We start from the raw sequence: 19,843 nt of genomic DNA, 5'->3' as shown, positions 1-19,843 counted from the left end.
AAGAGTCAGATATAGATTCTATGTAGGTGTTATAAAAATAAATTCTAGAATCATTTCTGTTACAATAATATCTATCATGTCTGTTACTTGAATGTTAAAATTTCATAACACAGCTCGATATTTACCCAGAATATTATATCCGGATACGATTACACGTTTCTAAATCTCCAGTTTCAGCAATATTTTTTTACAAATTTTGATGATACGAAGACATTTAGCAGCAACTGGCAGTACCTGACATTGAAGTTTACGGTTAAATTACCTCTTATTTAAATCTTTTCATAAAAAAGTTGTTTTGTTTCGTCAAAGCAGCCAAACACAGACGATCTACTTTCGATTTCAAAAACTACAAGAAAATACAATTTAATGTTTCGCCGATTTGTTTATTTTTCGAAAAATAAGAAATAAAATCATTTTTAATAGCAGTAGTAATTAAACAAACCAGTAAGAGCTTCTTCTTCCGATAATTTATCCGCTTACTGACTGCAAAATTCAACCCACGCAAAGTCGTAGAAGCGTTGTTATAAACAGGTCACGCGTGTTCGCCGAAAAGTGTCCAGAATGTAGTTAGGATTCATCCGCGAAGTCTCGCGGAAGAATTAACGTACTGCACATATCTTATTCGGGTCTTTTAAAATGAAGCTATCCTAATTTAATTTCATCGATGTTGTAAACTCTTTGTTAAGAGACATTCCAATGCTTTCAGGGGTACCCGACTCAATAAAGTACTAACAGTATGTTCTGGAACTATATTTTGTCTTTCGCTGGATGTTACGCAAGCTTGGTAAGCCTGCGCAATTCATAAAATGCACAGCGCGATAAATTTGTAATTTGCGCAATGATTTTAAAGATTATTTTTTAGAACGGACATGGTAACAAATGGATAATTTGGCTAATAAGGTAATATGCAGTTTTTATTTGAATTTGTGAACATTATATTTGCTATTTTGTGACAAAAGGGCATAAAATTCGTCACCATAATCATATGTGCAAATGTATTACCAAATCCCGCAGAATCGTTATGCGTGTTTATGCTTAATGAGTTACCGCGGAAGAAAATATGTGATTTTATTCGAGTATTGCACAATTTCAAGTCATAAATTTGACAGATTACATCGTATATTGGTCATAGCAAATAGGATTGACATAACTGAACTTCATTCGATCAATGAACTCTTTGAAATTAGAGACAATCTAATGGAACTACATCACTTCGCTGTGTTGTGAGGCCATTTAATAAGAATGAGAAATCGGGCGATAGCAAGGACTCGTCAAACGCTTGAAAGCGTTTAGCCGAATCAAAAACTAAACCAATGTCTTATCTCTAATAACTTAATGACATAAAACAAAGATACATATTCGTTTGCTTGTTCAAAGTGCGTTGAAGTTTCCGATGTCAGTTCAGTAAAGTAAAACTAGTTGGTTCTATAGAAGCAAATAACTGATAAGTTGCCAATAAAAACAGAATCCCCAGTCTATATGGCTGCTTGTAGTAATCAAGACAGGATCACGTTAATGGGCATGATGTCTTGTCCGGAAGTCTGGAAATGTCCCTTGAGTAACATTGCAGTAATGGCATTCCGTATTTATATAAAATGTAACGTTTAATACCGAGAATACAATCCTTACAGTACAAAGACAACGGCTGATACATTTCAAATATAGTTGAATATGTTTTTCAATTTATTGTAGATATTTTTACCATTATGTCATAGAAAAAGTTTTGCAATTGCATGACGTTTATTAATTGGATAAATTTGGAAAAACAATGATGTATAATTAAAATGTACTTGTTGGAAATTTGAAGCAACCCGTATACATATTTATTCCGTTACAGCATATTTTTGTTGTGGGCCTACTTTGCGATGCAAGGCTCTATGGCTGTGGTTTGGGTGTTCTGTGCTTCCGGGAAATCTACCTTTACATTTTTTCTTGTTTAAAATTAATGTACATGATAATAAAATGTGAAAAAAGTATTAATAAGAGAAAGCTTTTGAGCAATGTTTCCTTGGATTTGTTTCGGAAACAATTTATAACATTGGTGCTACCTTAACTATTATGTTTCTGATATCTTTTATTCGCCACGTGCAGTACCATAGCTTAATCCAAAAAAGCATCTTCAATGTATTGCAAGATAGATTGAAATACAAAATTGATGAAAGGAATATATCCAGAAACCTCATTGCCTTTAAGAAAGAAGCTGAAATAGTATGATCTTAAATATTTATTAACTGACCAATGTTTCACATGGAAGTGAGTGTTTGTAGAATGATTAGCTATACATAGGTATATCGTGAAACCGTTCCGGGTTCTTTTTTGGTTCTTCGTGAAACCGTTCCGGGTTCTTTTTTTGGTTCTTTTTTGTTCGATATATATATATATATATATATATATATATATATATATATATATTAGAAGTAAAAATCAATTTTGATGCATATAGATTGCAAACGCTTTAATCAGGAAATGAATATCAGAAATAGTGATTTTATATACATATGTTTCATAATATTGGTAATGTGAAACATACTTGACTAATAAACGTTATCAACTACAAAAAAGAACACAGTCATCTAAGTAACGAACAATTTGGAAAGACAAAAATCTAATTTTCTGGTTGTGGTTACAGACGTTACCTGTTCGGAGCTGCTGGCGTATGCAACTGTTGTAATGTACCGCATTCCTACCGTAGGTTTAGAGTCTTTTCATGCAACAATATCTCAATTAGATATTGGCATGTTTCTAGCAAGACAGGGATTCCTTTCTCTTTAAACATATTTTATACAGTTAATGTCAAATTTGTCTGAAATATTTCATCTTCTGCAAACAAATATTCTAGAGGCCTGTACTTATATGTTTAACTAACTTATGCGTTATTCGTATTTTTCGCTGAAGTAATGCCTGTCCATTTGTACGAAGATAGGAGGGAAAAGTGTCAACAGGTGTCAGAATATATTTACTTACCGGGCATTTTGTCCTTTAAAAATGAAAATCAGAAGGTTACGTGTTTTTGTTCACAAATTTGTAATCAAATAGACATTCTTAAAGATGCAGGAACGAATTTTTCTAATGTTAAGACTTTTTTCATACTCTGTGAGCTTGAAGAACATTACTTTCCAACACAAACAACAAACAAGATCACCGAACTCGTTTTAATTTCAATTTTCTTCACCCTCTGTTTAAGCATTTCTGAAATTTTGTAAGACTGAAAAAATGGTGGTACTTTATCAAACATATGATATCCCACTTAATGATACAGGGAGTTAAGGTCTTACAGGTTAATATGAAAATAAGATGATGCCAGTATTATATATAAGCATAATGCCACTACAAAATCTCTTTCATTTTTACATGTTGCCATAATTACCCTACCCACTTTATTTTCAATAGTACAAACATATTTAGATCTACAAAATAAAATCTGACGTTAAGATTTTCAAAATATTTTCAGCTTTAACGATATACCAAAATGCTTCAAAATGAAAAGAAAAAATTGGGGTCACCGTGCATCTGAGAGATTTATTAAGAAAAAAAAACTGTTAAAAACTGGTGAATTTTGATATATTTTGTTCATTTTGTTTTAATTTATATTTTCTAGGTAACATAAGGTGTTTTATGTATCAGTCAGGAAAATATCAAAACCAAACCTGGTCTTCTTTAATAGATATTTGAAATTACCTACCTCTACCCCACTGTAAATCTTACGTCAAATTTAGGCAAGAAATAAGGGTGGATTGTTTTTTCGCAAAAAGTGGAATCTATTTGGTTAAATGGTACAATATAAGCCATATTTTAATCATTTAGCATTAATGTTTGGCAAAACTTTTGTTAGAAAGCAATATTCGAAGGAACATTTTTCAAAATAGCGGATATAATGAAAAAACGCTCGTACATCCTTAAGAATATAAAATCTGGAAAGTAGATCCCTCGGAAGCACCGAAAACATGGCAAACAGTAAAAATTGCAGACACGGTTTGATTGAGTCTGTTCATGAGCAGTAATGGAAAATGCAACACTGCCCACGCCCCCTAGCACCGGCTTAAGCAGTATTCAATCTTCAAATCTAAATGACTTGAAATCAATGATCCCGAAGGACCAGAAAATATAACAACACTGAGATGAAGTCTTGAGTAAGTTTTGATTGTGGAATACTGTACACTTGTATTTATATGTCTGTGCGTTTATCTGTATAGCGTCCTCTAAAAATTGGTATACATACCTAACTACGTACGTTAGCACTAATCTTTGTAATTTAATGTTTGTTATGGTGAAGAGGTACCACTGTTTCAAGTATTGACAAATTCTTGTTAGCACAAGACAGAGATAAGAAATGTAGTTTTAATGAAAAACATGCCTCTTAATAATCAGATCAAAATAAAACATCTAGAAAATTATACTCGAATTATATTGACTTCTGCATTAAAATGAAGTTTAAAGTTTATGCAACGAAATCATTTGTTTTTGTTGTCGACGAATCCGAATTAATTGTGTTGCATGAGGGATCAATAGTAACAATAACTAGTAAGTTGCCAGTCAAAGAAGACCCACCACACCGCTTTGATTAATCCGGAAGCAATTACATTAATGTGAAAGCTTTTTTCTTGTGTTCTCGTGCGGTAACCAGGAAATGTCTGCGTGTTTCATCGAACTTTATTGCAGGCGGTCCATCTAATACTATGTATATAGACATTCCAAGATTATTTGTTCGGACATATTGTGGATGTTTTTGTCAGAAATAAAACTAGCTAAGAAGTTCAATTATGATTATGTTGACTAAAGATAGCGTTTCTTTGGTACATATTATCTTTCTTTTAATAGAACAGAACAATAAAGGCAGGCATGATCTTTAATGTCAGTCCTTAAATATACCCAAACTATACCCAAAATACACAGCTATATTGTATACACTTGCTGACTTGCAGGTGAACAGTTAAAACTATTGCCAAATGTTCGAAGGACATAGGGCTAATACCTTTGACTATTTACAGGCAATCCATTCAGTACAACTTTTAAGAAATGTATGGTTGTTGATATGACATATGCGCAAGAGTTTTGCAAATGATTACATATTTTATCGGAAAAGTTTACAAGCGATAGTGATAGCCGACAGTATTCATTTATGTTAGTGCGTGCAGAAGTTCTTAAGCAACCGACAGCTGTTTTCATTTAAAATTTAGTAAATTCTGCTTATAGGCACGTATAAAGATTCATAGAGATTGCATTCATTGTATTTCTAACAACTAAAATCTTGTACAGTAAAGAGAGCTGGAAGGAATAATATTCATTGTAGATAATGTGACATATCACAGCAAAGCAATTATTCGAAAATGATGGAAATAGCTAGATAATAAGTGTTGAATTATGGATTACCAAATTGATTTAAAAATATTATGCGTGGTATGGAGCAAATAAAGGACTTGTGTCGAAAGTTTTGTTAAAAAAATATAACATTAAATTTTACTTAAAAGTAACGTGTTATTAAGATAGTGGATATGTAATCGTAATCGGCATTGTCCGTTTTGTAACTTATTATATAGGATACGTGATTGCACGGGAATGGCCGAGCGTCATTACGTAGGATGGAAATTATCATTATCATTCTTTCTACTATATATGAGATTCAAGTGTACGTTTGAAATACGTAAAGCAGTTTTTGAACACATTTTAATTATTACCATATACGGATGAGAATCTATGTTTAAAATACAATTCTGAAGGATTCAAATGGTTGTAACAAATTCGTTGCGTCAATTTCAATGAAAAAAATAAACATGACTATCGTATCGCAAATGTTAGAAAGAAAAGCAGTTTGTTTTCTGACTTTGTTTGCCTCTTTTACAATTGGAAAAAATATTTACCCGGCATGTGTTGTAGATGCGGAAGTGTACATACATTGCATTCAAACGGTAAGCTGACATTTTCCTTACAAACTTCATACCTAAGCATTTGTAATGTTTATAGTCAACTTAGTATTTTTAAATTCTGATACAAAAAGAATACACTGGGAAGAACATCAACAAATTTTTCACCACTGCCAAAAAATACTACTAGAGTGAGTAACTTGGCAAAAAGATGTCATTTTTTTATGTTCAGTTCAAGGCCGCATTACTGTATCATTAGTCATAGTCATTTTATTTTGAGTCTATGGGCTTTAGTTATGACGTCAAATATTACGTCAAAAATGTCGTTATGACGGCGTCTCGACGTTCCATGCATCAGAAAGTTTACCGTTTCAAACGTGTTTTCAGTCTTATTAAAACTGTCTAAAATTTATGCTTATATACGTTGTGGATTTTGCCAGACTGGATCACATTCGGTGCATCCAGACCTGTTGAAATCCGCCTGAGCCGAAAACACCATTGCAAGTCAAGGTAAACGGCTCGATTTGATTGCCAGTTAAATAAAGAAAAATGTCAAGCTTTGTATATTCTGCCAAACCACGGTTGACGCCCGGACCGGTAAAAGAGCAAAAGGACGTCAATTATGACGTCAAATTGCCACTTTAAGTCCAGTTCATTACCTCGCGGATAAAATAATACAAATATAAGTTCTGTTAAAATAATTTCAGTGTGCATATAAGAATGAAAACAATCAATGCCCGTCAAATTTACCACGGTTTATCGTTCAGATGCCTAGATATTTAACCACGTAGTTCAATTCCTGCGTCTCTGGACTCTGAACCGTGATAAATCAGACAACAAACCACTCAACCTTGATTATTTGTTAAATACTCCTGATGTACATGTAGGTGAGCTGAAAGAAGTAAATATTGTGGAAAACCGTAAATAAGCAATTATTTTAACACTTTTGCATTAAATATTTGTTTGAAATAGGCCTACATAGTTTGAACTCGGTGATGCTAAAGGCTATCCAGTATTTTGTGAGAAACAAAACGCCGAAATGACGTATTCACTTAAACTTTAGAATGGCAAACATTGAAGTTGTCATAACTTAATAACGTAACATTACTGATGAAAATTTCCAGCGCAGAACTGCCTATGAATATTCTTGCAAAATTTCATTACTAGTAAACGTTATTATAATCTAATAATAAAAGAGAAAAATGAAAATTAGCATAAATATGATTATGGAGTCTAACTTACAAACCTTAAACGTTGTTGAATACGGATCGTGTTGTATAGAAACCGAACATTATTGATCAAAACTTAGTTTTATTTCACCGCAACTAGCATGTCATGTTTTCATTAAATATCTATGAACAAAACGATGTCTTTTACGACGTGCCTTTCCCTTATATTGGCAACTACTTATACTTTAAGACGTAAAGTACGAGCGCGTTATTTTGATATGTAACACGTATGATGACAGGTAATATATAGCTTCCATAATGAAAATAAATAAGGTTAGGGTTAGCGTTCGCGTTAGCTGGAAGGATAACACATATTAAGTAATCTTATTGATTCTACAAAAGCTACTTGTGATTTTGTAGTATCTAATCATAACATGACTCGTCATTTTCTCGATTCGAAACGGTTATAAAGAAAAATTAATATGTTTTTTTAGTTTTAGCCTATTATCATAATGAGGTGATATTATGATATTTCTTTTGTAACGTACATTTTTTGTTATCTTGTTTTTGTTGTCAACACTTTTTGTTACATGTCAACAAAACAAAGATTTATCAATAGTAGCAAATAACTGAAAAGTTTCCACTGCAGCAACAGAATCATCTGTCAGGTTGCTTGGGTTAATCAAGAAGCAATTACATTAATGTAAATGGTGTTTTAGCTGTATTGCCTGGTAGTCTGGAAATGTCTCTCGTGTTTCGTCACAGTAATACCCGAAAGCAACTTTTATATTTTTCAGTCTGTCAAATGTTGTGCTTGAAGATACTTCAAATCCTGACTTTTTCGTAAACGTTTTTGACTATACACGCCCTAAAAGCTACCGACTTAAATGTTGCTATTTATTGTATTTATATGATTCAAGACCGTTTTGTTGTTGCTAATTGGCCTAAACCTCCTTCTAAGACACATATGCCATAATGCATCCTGGTTAAAATCTAATTGGCCTAAACCTCCTGTCATAACAATCCAATTTAAAAACTAAAATATCTAAAATCCTTCTAAGACCCACATGTTATAGCAATCCTTTTATAAATCTTTTTGGCCTAAACCTCCTTTTAAGACCCACATATCATAACAATTCTGGTGTAAATCTATTGGCCTAAACCTCCTTCTAAGTCCCACATGTCATAACAATCCTGATTTTAACAACTATTTGACCTAAACAGCCACCCTAATCTGATAGACACACAAACCAAATAACAATCTGTTAAATCTAATTGGCTAACCTCCTTTAAGACCACATGTCATAGCAATCCTGGTTTAAATTCAATTGGCCTAACCCATCCTCCTTAAATCTAATTGTCCAAAACCTCCTTCTAAGACAAACATGTCATAACAATCCTTGTTTAAATCTAATTGGCATCAACCTCCTTTTAAGACCAACATGTCATAGCAATCCTGGTTTAAATCTTATTGGCCTAAACCGCATTGTTAGACCAACATGTCATAACAATCCTGGTTTAAATCTAATTGGCCTAAACCTCCTTGTAAGACCCACATGTCATAACAATCCTGATTTAAATTCATTTGCCTAACCTCCTTCTCTAAACCCAAACCTAACAAACATCAACATCCTGGATTAAATCTGATTGGCCTTGACCTCCTGTCATAACAATCCTAGTTTAAATCTAATTGACATAAACCTCCTTCTAAGACCAAAATGCCATAGCAATCCTGGTTTCAATCTAATTGGCCTACACCTTCCTTCTAAGACCCACATGTCATAAATCAAAATCATGGTTTAAAATCTAGATTGGTTAAATTGGCCTAAACCCCTTCTAAGACCACATGCCAAAACAACCTGGTTTAAATCTATTGGCCTAAACTCCTTAACACCTACATTCATAAACATCCTGGTTAAATCTAATTGGCTCTTCAAACCCCTTCCTAATTGACAAAAACATACCAAAATAACAATCTGGTTTCAATCTAATTGGCCTAACACCTCATTCTAAGACCCACATGTCATAAGCATCATGGTTTGAATCTAATTGTCTAATTGGCCTAAACCTCCTTCTAAGACCAGCATGTCATAACAACCCTGGTTTAAATCAAATTTATAGTCCGTAATTTCAAATCCAAATATTGGTCTTCCTCTTCACCGAATCCATAACATGGTCAAATTACCTATGAATAACTAATAAATATGTAACAGAGAAGATAATGGTAAGTAGGAAGTCTATTTGCATATAAATCATTGGATATAACACATATTTAGGTAGCGAAACATCTCCAAATATTGTTTCATACCGAAATCAGGAAGTGTTACAAGGAAGTTACTGTTGTGGTTTTTATGTTTGCAGTAAACATTTACAACCACATTAACTTAGAGTTTAAAGTATGTTCACCTAATGAACAGTGCAATATTTGCACAGCTGAATCCAGTAAAACATATTTATTTCATTCCAAATTAAATCATGTAATTCACCATTGTATGAAAGCAATCACGCTGAAACAAGTAATAGAATCTCATTAAGGTAAATATATCAGAAAAATGCTTGTAAATAAAACTGTCAGTGTGTGGACTAGTTTATAGAGGTGTTGATGATTTGGTCCAGGTAATCCTAGATGTATTTTTATCGCTTCAGTTCAACCACATAAATTATATATGAATTATTCACAGTAACCCGGGAAGAAATCGAATAAATGCAAATGTGAGATAACTGTATTGCACTAAATACAATAAAGTAGACAGAGAACAGTAAAAAGAAGTAAGGGAATATTGTGATTATTTAAATGATATCGCGTGTGTTATATGTACAATTGATACCAGATGCAGGTATTAGCAACAATGTCGTAGGATGTGACTGGCTTGAAAACACGGAATACTGCTTTTTGCACTCAAGAATTGTTTTTCTAGAAGAATTGTTTCAATAAATAATATGCGGCAACTAATTGTAATGTCGTGATAAGCGGATGTATTCTAAGTATAAGGACGTCATTTTAAGATTTAACATGTTGTTCTGAATTGCAATAAAAAGCTATTGTAATAGATGGCTACTGTTTATAAACAATATTTGGATTAATACCTTAGTTACACTTTATTTCTTTGAAAACATTTACAGTTTTGTGTTTGATTGATTTTCTTCAAGAGTACTGATAAGATCAACACCAATCAACAATGTGAATTGTATGAAAAATCCTATTATAACAGTTTACATACTTCGAAATGTTCTAATGACGGTCCAGGTTGTGTGTTGAGCATTATAACTTTGTTTTACGTGAAAATACACAAATATTTATTGACAAAGTGAAATATGTCACAAATGAAATAACACTCAAATGGAAGAAAGGATTGATTCTTATTTTTTGACTGTTTTTATTTTGTTTTCAATTGGTAAACCTGTCTATTCAGAACATATGGCGCATGCAGCCGTTTACATGCACTGCACTGAGGCGGTAAGTTAAGATACTTTTCTCAAAATTATACTGATTTAACTTCAAAATCTTGTGAAATCTGAATGAGGTGACTCATCGTTTTATAAATACATTTAATGTCTAGTGTAAAATCATCGTGGTATTCACAGGACAATGTGTTTAATGTTGTTTTTTTTTCTTCACTTTTTTATGTTTTGAAAAGCCCGTTTTGTTATATGAAAATATCTGTAAATCGTTATAAAGACTGACAGATCATTCTAGAAATTTACATCAAGGTACATAATTGTATAACGTTGCTTGTCACAGTGTGTTATAATGTAACATGAGCTAAAAGTAGCAAACGTAGTCACATCGGCACATCGGTTATAAAGTATTTTCCCTTTCAACTTGTAATCACACGGAAGTGATTAAAGTTGCATATATATTCGAGACACAGAACAAAACTTAACTTAAAAGCCTAACAACATATTTTAGTATAGTGTTCTTGAGAAAATAACACTGATATAATCTCTCCGTAGCATAATGGAAGCTTTAATGCGCTGCTGAAAATAATAACTTTAGATTTTATCAGTTAAGTATTCGTGTTTCTATTTTAGTAAAATGTTACAATTATATGTTGCCCGCAGTAACTGTTTTTGTATTTGATTGTAATGTTACTTTTCTTTCGGCAACAATTAAATACGCTTACCGCAATACGAATAAAATGTATTTGCTTTACAAATGTATCATTTTCAACGAATGTCCATTTTCTCTGTAATTCTGCTGATTTGTAAAGCTAATTTTAAGACGCTAACGCAAACAACAAACACATAAAAGGTAAGAATAAAGAAACTAATGAGCTGTTCATTATATGTGATGATATTTACAAAATATATAAATGTCATGTCATTTCAATGATTGTGGTGCTGTGGATCTGCGAAGATCCATATGGTTTTACGGAGTACTTAACAGTTTATTCATAATCGTATGTTGCAAATGAAAGGAGGACCATTTTTAATCTAAAATTAATTAGATAAGATCAAGATGGAAAGAATATACATAAGTTTTTGTAAAAAAACAAAGACAAATATCAAACAGGGAATGCCACGTACCAAAAGCGCTGCCTCCCCAAAACAAAACCCACAGTACGCAGACACGCACACCACAAACACACACACACACATACACGCGCTCACACACAAAAGGCCAACACATTAGGACAAAACGAACAAACAAAGGAACAAAGTGGGGCACTGGAGAGCTTAAACCGGTTTATGGTGCGCACCCAACCTCACTCTTACCCCCACCATGTTCCAAAGACACGGGACAGTGTAAATAAAAGTAATCCCCTCCAGGTGATTCTCTAACACACGTAATGGAAACAAAAAGGCATGGCATGTAAAACACAAAAATGCTCGTGTATAAATATATAAAAAAAACCTTTAGAACCAAAAAAGTATTTCAGAAGACAGAGCAACAAGAGAAACACCCTTAAGGGCCCGACGAAACAGGCTAGAAGACAGATATCAAAACAGTTCAGTCCTGGTATGATTTAAAAACTGCTTATCATAGAGTCCTCCCCCTCTTCCGTCAGACACAATCAAAGAGGGAAGCGTAGTGTCCAACTGTAAACGGGTTGAACACTAAACATGCGGTATGTCTCAAAACAGTTGGGTCGTAACCTCTTTGAATAAAACGTTTTATAATTTTACCAAATACATTTGGAAAATTACCATGACCCAAGATCTTACGAAGTTTGTAAACCACATCCCCATAAAAAACCGGTTTAGAAATACCTTCTCGTAGAAAAACAAAACATTAGAAAATATATACATGAGCATTCTTTGAGTTCTCTATACCTGCAGCGTAATGTTAATGGATACACTGTCACGTAATTCAATACAATGTTACATTGTCAGATTTTTTTTTGCAATCATATGTTTATTTACAACAATTGCACGTGGACACGCAGTGTCTGTACTCGTATATAATGCAATTGCAATGACAGTATTTTTTCATCGTTATTCGGCGTTAGCTGTACAACATGGATTTTGGCTAGATCCTGTAGTAATCGGGACACGGAACAGGTGCGCGCTGAGAAAATAAACCATTTATTAAGTCTTCAGTTGCATTGAATATCAGAAGGCACATATTAAATGGAGGATATTTAGTAGTTTTGTTACCCAAAATTAAAATGATAAGCTTTTAGTAATTTATCACCGCAAGAAAAAAATGAAAGTAAACTTCTTCCCCCGTTGCGTACCTCGCTCACAGATGAATGAGTGGTAGCTGGATTTAACTGTAGAGTCAATGTACCCAGTTTCGGACTGTACGCGGTTTCGTTCACACAAAATGTTTATGTTCTTCGTAAAAATAAAAAAGAAAATGGAACAATTCTTTGTTATTATTTCACGAGATTGAGTTATTCCCTACATAATTTGACACCAGCTGAAGCCTCGCTCTGGTAAGTGCAAACGAAAACAATAACAACACTAATAGAGGTCAGCTGAACAATCTTAAATTTCATGAAAACAATGACTATGCAAACAATAACAGTGTGCAAATCAAATTTAAAAATCACTATTCCACCATATTTTAACTTTAAACATAACAACATGTAACGAAAAATGATAAAATGTAATTGACTAACACAAACGTCTTTGGAAACGTCACATGAAAAAAAAAAGTTAATATATTCAATCAATTAAAGGTTTTGAATACTTTTTTGCATACACACATTCTTCAAAAGCAATTTCGAGTAACGTTTGGCCATGTAATATATATATCAATAGTGTCTTAGTCAAGTTTTGGCGTATGCGTATGGTATCGCCACGTATTAATTTTAGTCCATTTGAACATTTAAAGTTTATGCTAGAGTTACTATCGTAAAAGTTATTGACAAATTCTTTTAAATCAACATATGAAATATTCATTAAATTCTTCCCTAATTTAATGAATAATCTAACTCGTAATTTACTTACTATAACAGACAAAAACAACAACAACAACAACTATACCAATGTATTGAATCTAATAACTTAATGACATGAAAATATACGTATTCGTTTGCTCGAATTTTCCGATGTCAGTTCAACTTTGTATTACTAGCGGGTTCTGTAGAAGCAAATAATAATGATAAGTTACCAATACAAACAGACTCCCCAGTCAATATGGCTTCTTGGAGTAATCAAGACAGGTTGACGTTAATGGGCATGATGTCTTGTCCGAAAGTCTGTAAATGTCCTTTGAGTAACACTGCAGTAATGCCATTCCGTGTGAATATAAATGTAACTTTTAATACCGAGCATATAGTCCTTACAGTAAAAAAATAAAAACGGCTGATACATTGAATATGTTTTTCAACCTATTGCAAATATTTTACCAATAAATCATAAAGTAAATAATTAAGAAAATTTCACACAATTGTCGGAATAAACAATGCATATTTTGTATAAAATTTATATGCCTGATGATAAAATGGTGAATGAAGTATTAATAAGAGAATGCTTTTAGGCAAGGTTTCCTGTTGTTTTTTTTTTTAAAAAGAAACAAAAACAATTTATAACATTTATGCTTCCTTTACTACTGTGTTCTGACACGAGACTTTAATTCGCCCCGTGCAGTATCATAGCTTAAGCCAGGAAAGCAATTGCATTGCATTGCAAGATAAATTGAAATACAAATCCGATTAATGGAATATAGCCAGAAACCTCATTACCTTTAAGAAATCTTAAAGTCGTTATCAGTTAAGCTTACTATATACTGATTAGTGCAGTTGATGCACGTTTTTCTACTTACGCTGATAAGAAGAATATAAGAGGCTTTATACATGTACACTGCTGTGAATATTAATTAATGATTAATAATAATTAACAATTTAACATGGTATTTGTTTATATCTGCATAAAGCTTAGAACTTCATACAGAAATAAACAATAATAACAGTAATTTCTGATTTGTTTGCTATGTAACATTTTGCAATAAAGATATGTTAATTGGAGGAAATAAACTTCATTTCATATAGTACAAGCCGTAAATTAGCATTTCTTTGAAATAACATTGTATTCAATTTAAAACTATTAAGCATTATGCTTGGAAAGAAAAGAACAACGATGACAAAATGTACACACTTCTTGAAAACAGAACGATACTGATATGCCAGTATATGTCGGAATTGAGGTTTGTTTTACTGAAGCTAAGCTATTATGATCTTAAATATTTATTAACTTCTCAATATTTCACATGAAAGTGACTTCCCGTAGAATAATCAGCTACTTACAGATTTTTAGAAGAAAAGTCAATTTCAAAGAGTTTGCAAACGCATTACAGGAAATGAATATCAGAAATAGTAACAGTATATACATATTTTTTTAATAACATTGGTTATGTTAAACATACTTGACTAAAAACGTTATCATCTACAATTTTTTTTTACAGTTTTATGAAGAGTAATGAAAATTTTGGAAAGCCTGAAAGTCTAACTGTTCGGAATTGCCGGCGGATGCAACTGTTGTAATGTACTGCATTTAAACCTTAAGTTTAAAGTCTGTTCATGCAACTCTCTATCTCAATAAGATATTGGCATGTTCCTAGCAAGACAGGTATTCCTTCCTCTTTAAACATATTGTATACAGTTAATGTCAAATTTGTCTGGGATATTTCATCCTCTGCAGGTAAATATTCTAGATGCCTGTACTTATAACTGAGCCGCGCCATGAGAAAACCAACATAGTGCATGTGCGCAGTCAGGATCCATACTGTTTGCTCTCAAACCCTATTGCAATTAGAGAAACCTCTAGTGAACAGTATGGATCCTGATACGCAGGCTGGTCTGGATCCATGCTGGTCACAAATGCACTATGTTGGTTTTCTCATGGTACAGCTCACTTATGTTCATTGGGTAACTAAATAACTAATGCGTTATGCGTGTTTTTCGTTGATGTCAACAGGCGTCAGAATATATTTACTTACAAGACATTTTGTCCTTTGAAAATGAAAATCAGAAGGTTACGTATTTTTATTACCAAATGAGTGGATTAAGTAAACAAACAGACATTCTTAAGAAACCATTTTGAGTAAGTTTTGATTGTGGAATGTTGTATTTCTGTCTTTGTGCATTTGTCTGTATAGTAGTCTCTAATTATTGGTATACGTATCTAACTTCTTCCGTTAGTTAGTTGGTTGGTTGTTTTGGGTTTAATGCCGTTTTTCAACAGTATTTAAGTTATGTAACGGCGACAGTTAATCTAACAAGTGTTCCTGGGTTCTGTACCAGTACAAACCTGTTCTCCGCAAGTAACTGCCAACTTCCCCACATGAATAATTCAGAGGTGGAGGACGAATGATTTCAGACACAATGTCTTTTACGGAGAACATACACCTCGCCAAGGGCTCGAACTCGTGACCCCGCGATCCGTAGATCTGCGCTGTCCCTATTGAACTAAGCGGGCGGGAGTTAGCATTTATCTTTGTAATCTAATGTTTGTTATTGTGAATAGTTACCACTTTTTCAAGTATACTGACAAATTCTTGTTATCACAAGACACAAGAATTGTAGTTTTTTTTTTCAAATTTAATGGAAAACCTGCCTCTTAATACTCAATCCAAAATAAAACATCTAGAAAATTATTCTCGAATTCTGTTACCTTCAGATAGTTTTATAAATGAACTTTTAATTTTATGCAACAAAAATATTTAGTTCATTTGTTTTTGTTGCCGACGCATCCGAATTAATTGTGTTGCAAGAGGGATCAATAGTAACAATTACTGGTAATTGGCCAGTCGAAGACAGACTCACCACTCTGCTTTGATTAATCCGGAAGCAATGACATTAATGTGAAAGTTTTTTCCCGTGTTCTGGTGAGGTAAACCGGAAATGTCTGCGTATTTCATCGGATTTCATTGCAGCAAGTCCGTCTAATACTTTATATATATATAGTTCAAGATTATTTGTTCGGACATATTGTGGATTTTTTTCTCAGAAAATAAAACTAGCACTGAAGTTCAACGATAATTGTGTTGACTAATGATAGTGTTTCTTTGGAAAATATTATGTTTTATTGATAGAATATAATAATAAATTCATGTCCCGCATGAGCTTTAGTGACAGCCTCAAAATATACTGGAATCCGCAGCTATATATTATATACACTTGCTGACTTGCCGGTGGAACAGTTCAAGGTATTGCCGAAGGTCCGAAGGACAGAGGCAATCCATTCATTACAACTTTAAAGAAATGTATGGTTGTTGATATGAAATATGCACATGAGTTTTGCAAATGATTATATATTTCATCGGAGAAGTACTAGTTTAAAAGCGCTAGTGATAGCAGACAGTATTCATTCATGTTAGCGTGTACTGAAATTCTTATGCAACGGACAGCTGTTTTCATTTAAATTTTAGTAAATTTTGCTAATAGGCACATATGAAGATTCATAGAGACTGCATTCATTGTGTTTCAGTTCTAACAACTAAAATCTTGTACAGTAAAGAGAGATGGAAGGAATAATATTCGTTTTAGATAATTTGACATATCACAGCAAAGCAATTATTCGAAAATGATGGAAATAGCTAGATAATAAGTGTTGAATTAAGGATTACCAAAATTGATTTAAAAATATTATGTCTGGTATGGAGCAAGTAAAAGACTTGTGTCGAGATATTTGTTAAAAATATAACATTAAATTTTACTTAAAAGTAACGTGTTAATAAGATAATGGATATGTTATCGTAATCGGCATTGTCCGCTTTATTATACGTGATTGCAAGGAAATTGCCGAGCGTCATTACGTAGGATGAAAATTATCGTTCTTTCTACTATATACGCGATTCAAGTGTACGTTTGAAATAAGTTTTAAGCAGTTTTTGAACACATTTTAATTATTAACATATACGGTTGAGAATCTCTGTTTAAAATACAATTCGGAAGGATTCAAATGGTTGTAACAAGTTTGTTGCGTCAATTTCAATGAAAAAATAAACAATATGACTATCGTATCGCAAATGTTAGAAAGAAAAAAAGTTTGTTTTCTGACTTTGTTTGCCTCTTTTTCAATTGGAAAAATCATTTACCCGGCATTTGTTGTAGATGCGGAAGTGTATATACATTGCATTCAAACGGTAAGCTTTATACCTAAGCATTTGTAATGTTTATAGTCAACTGAGTAATGTTTAATTCTGATACAAAAATACTAGGAAAACAAAAAACACTAGGAAATGTTTTTTTTATCACTGCCATTGCTGTATCATTAGTCACAGTCATTCTAATTTTGGGTCTACGGGCTTTAGTTATAACGTCAAATATTACGTCTAAAATGTCGTTATGACGGCGTCTCGACGTTCCATGTGTCAGAAAGATCACCGTTTCAAACGAGTTTTCAGACTAATTAAAAATGTCTAAAATTTATGTTTATATACGTTGTAGATTTTGCCAGACTGGTTCTAATTCGGTGCACCCTGGCCTGTCGAGATCCGCATTAGCCGAACACACCATTGCAGGTCATGGTAAATGGCTCGATTTGATTGCCAGTTAAACAAAGAAAAAGGTGAAGCTCTGTATATTCTGCCAAACCAGGGTTGACGCGCGGACCGGTAAGAGACCAAAATGACGTCAATTATGACGTGAAAGTGCCGCTTGAAGTCCAGTTCATTACCACGTGGATAAAGAATACAAATATAATTTCTGTTAAAATTTCTATGTACATGTAAGAATGAAAACAATCAATGCCCGTCTAACTTACCACGGTTCATCGTTCAGGTGCTTAGATATTTAACCACGTACCTACGCATCTGAACTCTGAACCGTGATAAATCAGACGACAAACCACTCGAAAGCCTTGATTATTTAATAAATACTGCTGTTGTACAAGTAGGGGAACTGTAAGAAGTAAATATTGTGGAAACCCGTAAATAAGCAATTATTTTAACACTTTTGAACCATTGCATTAAATACTTGTTTGATATAGACCTACCCAGTCTGAACTCGGTGAAGCTAAAAGCTATCCAGTATTTTGTGAGAAACGAAACGCCGAAATGAAGAAGTGACTTAAACTGTAGAATGGCAAGCATTCAAGTTATCATTACTTAATAACATAACATTACTGATGAAAGTTTGCAGCGCAGAACGGCCTATGAATATTCTTGCAAAATTTCATTACTAGTTAATGTTATGATAATTTAATAATAAAAGAGAAAAATGAAAATTAGCATAAATATGATTATGGAGTCTAACTTACAAACCTTAAACGTTGTTGAATACGGATCGTGTTATATAGAAACCGAACGTTATTGATCAAATCTTAGTTTTATTTCACCGCAACTAACATGTCATGTTCTCATTAAATATCTATGAACAAATCGATGTCTTTTACGATGTGCCTTTCCCTTATACTGTCAGCTATTTATACCTTTTAGACGTAAAGCACGAGAGCGCGTTATTTTGATATGTAACACATATGGTAACAGGAAATACAGAGCTTCCATAATGAAAATATTGCAGTTTTATATATAAGGTTAGGGTTAGCGTTCGGGATAGCTGGAAGGATCACATATAAGTAATTTTATTGGTTCTTCAAAAGCTACTTTTGATTTTGTAGTATCTAATAATAACAAGACTCGTCATTTTCTCAATTCGAAACGGTGAAAAAGAAAGATAAATATGTAATTTTGTTAGTTTTAGTCTATTATCATAATTAGATGATATTTCATTTTTGCAACGAGCATTTTTTGTTATCTTGTTTTTGTTGTCAACACTTTTGGTTACATGTCAACAATACAGAAAGATTTATCAATAGTAGCAAATAACTGTAAAGTTTCCACTGCAGCAGAATCATCAATCTGCCAGATTGCATGGATTAATCAAGAAGCAATTACATTAATGTAAATGGTGGTTTAGCTTTATTGTCTGGTAATCTGGAAATGTCTCTCCTGTTTCGTCACAGTAATACCCGAAAGCAAGTTTAATATATTTCAGACCGTCGTGTATTACGCTTGAAGATACTTGAATCCTTTTCGGGTAATTATTTTTTCGTAAGCCTTACCGACTACAAACTTCCTGAAAGCTAACCGAATCGACTGATGTTTTTTATCTGAATAATTCAACGTCAGTTTTTGTTGTTTCTAACTGGCCTATACTCAATTTTAAGAATAACATGCTTTAAATTAAACTTGTAGTCCGTAAATTCAAATCCAATCCTCGGTCTTCTTTTTCACCGAATCCATAACATGATAATTTTGTTTCGGTCAAATTACCTACGTATAACTAATGTAACAGGGAAGATATTGGTAAGTAGGAAGTTTATTTGCATATAAATCATTGGATATAACACATGTTTAGGGAAGTAAAAGAATTTTCACAAACGATTGGTAAAGTAACTTAATCAGAAACAACGAAAATGATA

At 32.9% G+C, this 19,843-nt stretch overlaps 1 protein-coding gene across 3 annotated transcripts in view; it reads left to right on the top strand.

Annotated features, from left to right (window-relative positions):
• The window catches only part of LOC123537951 (uncharacterized), an 83,464-nt gene that overhangs the window by 32,318 nt on the left and 31,303 nt on the right, over positions 1 to 19,843 (top strand). Inside the window, exon 1 of one of the 3 annotated variants that reach the window (XM_053530241.1) lies at positions 9,534 to 10,487. The exons of the other annotated variants lie outside the window; for them this stretch is intronic. Within the exon in view, the coding sequence (XP_053386216.1) occupies positions 10,371 to 10,487 (117 nt within the window). The 5' untranslated portion in view covers positions 9,534 to 10,370. Of the gene's footprint in view, positions 1 to 9,533; positions 10,488 to 19,843 lie in introns of those variants that run through there. 3 annotated transcript variants of the gene reach the window in all.

Source organism: Mercenaria mercenaria, chromosome 18 (genome assembly GCF_021730395.1).
Source record: "Mercenaria mercenaria strain notata chromosome 18, MADL_Memer_1, whole genome shotgun sequence".
NCBI classification, from domain to species: domain Eukaryota; kingdom Metazoa; phylum Mollusca; class Bivalvia; order Venerida; family Veneridae; genus Mercenaria; species Mercenaria mercenaria.
The sequence above is the reverse complement of the archived record's forward strand: the minus strand, read 5'-3'. Positions and strand labels throughout refer to the sequence as shown.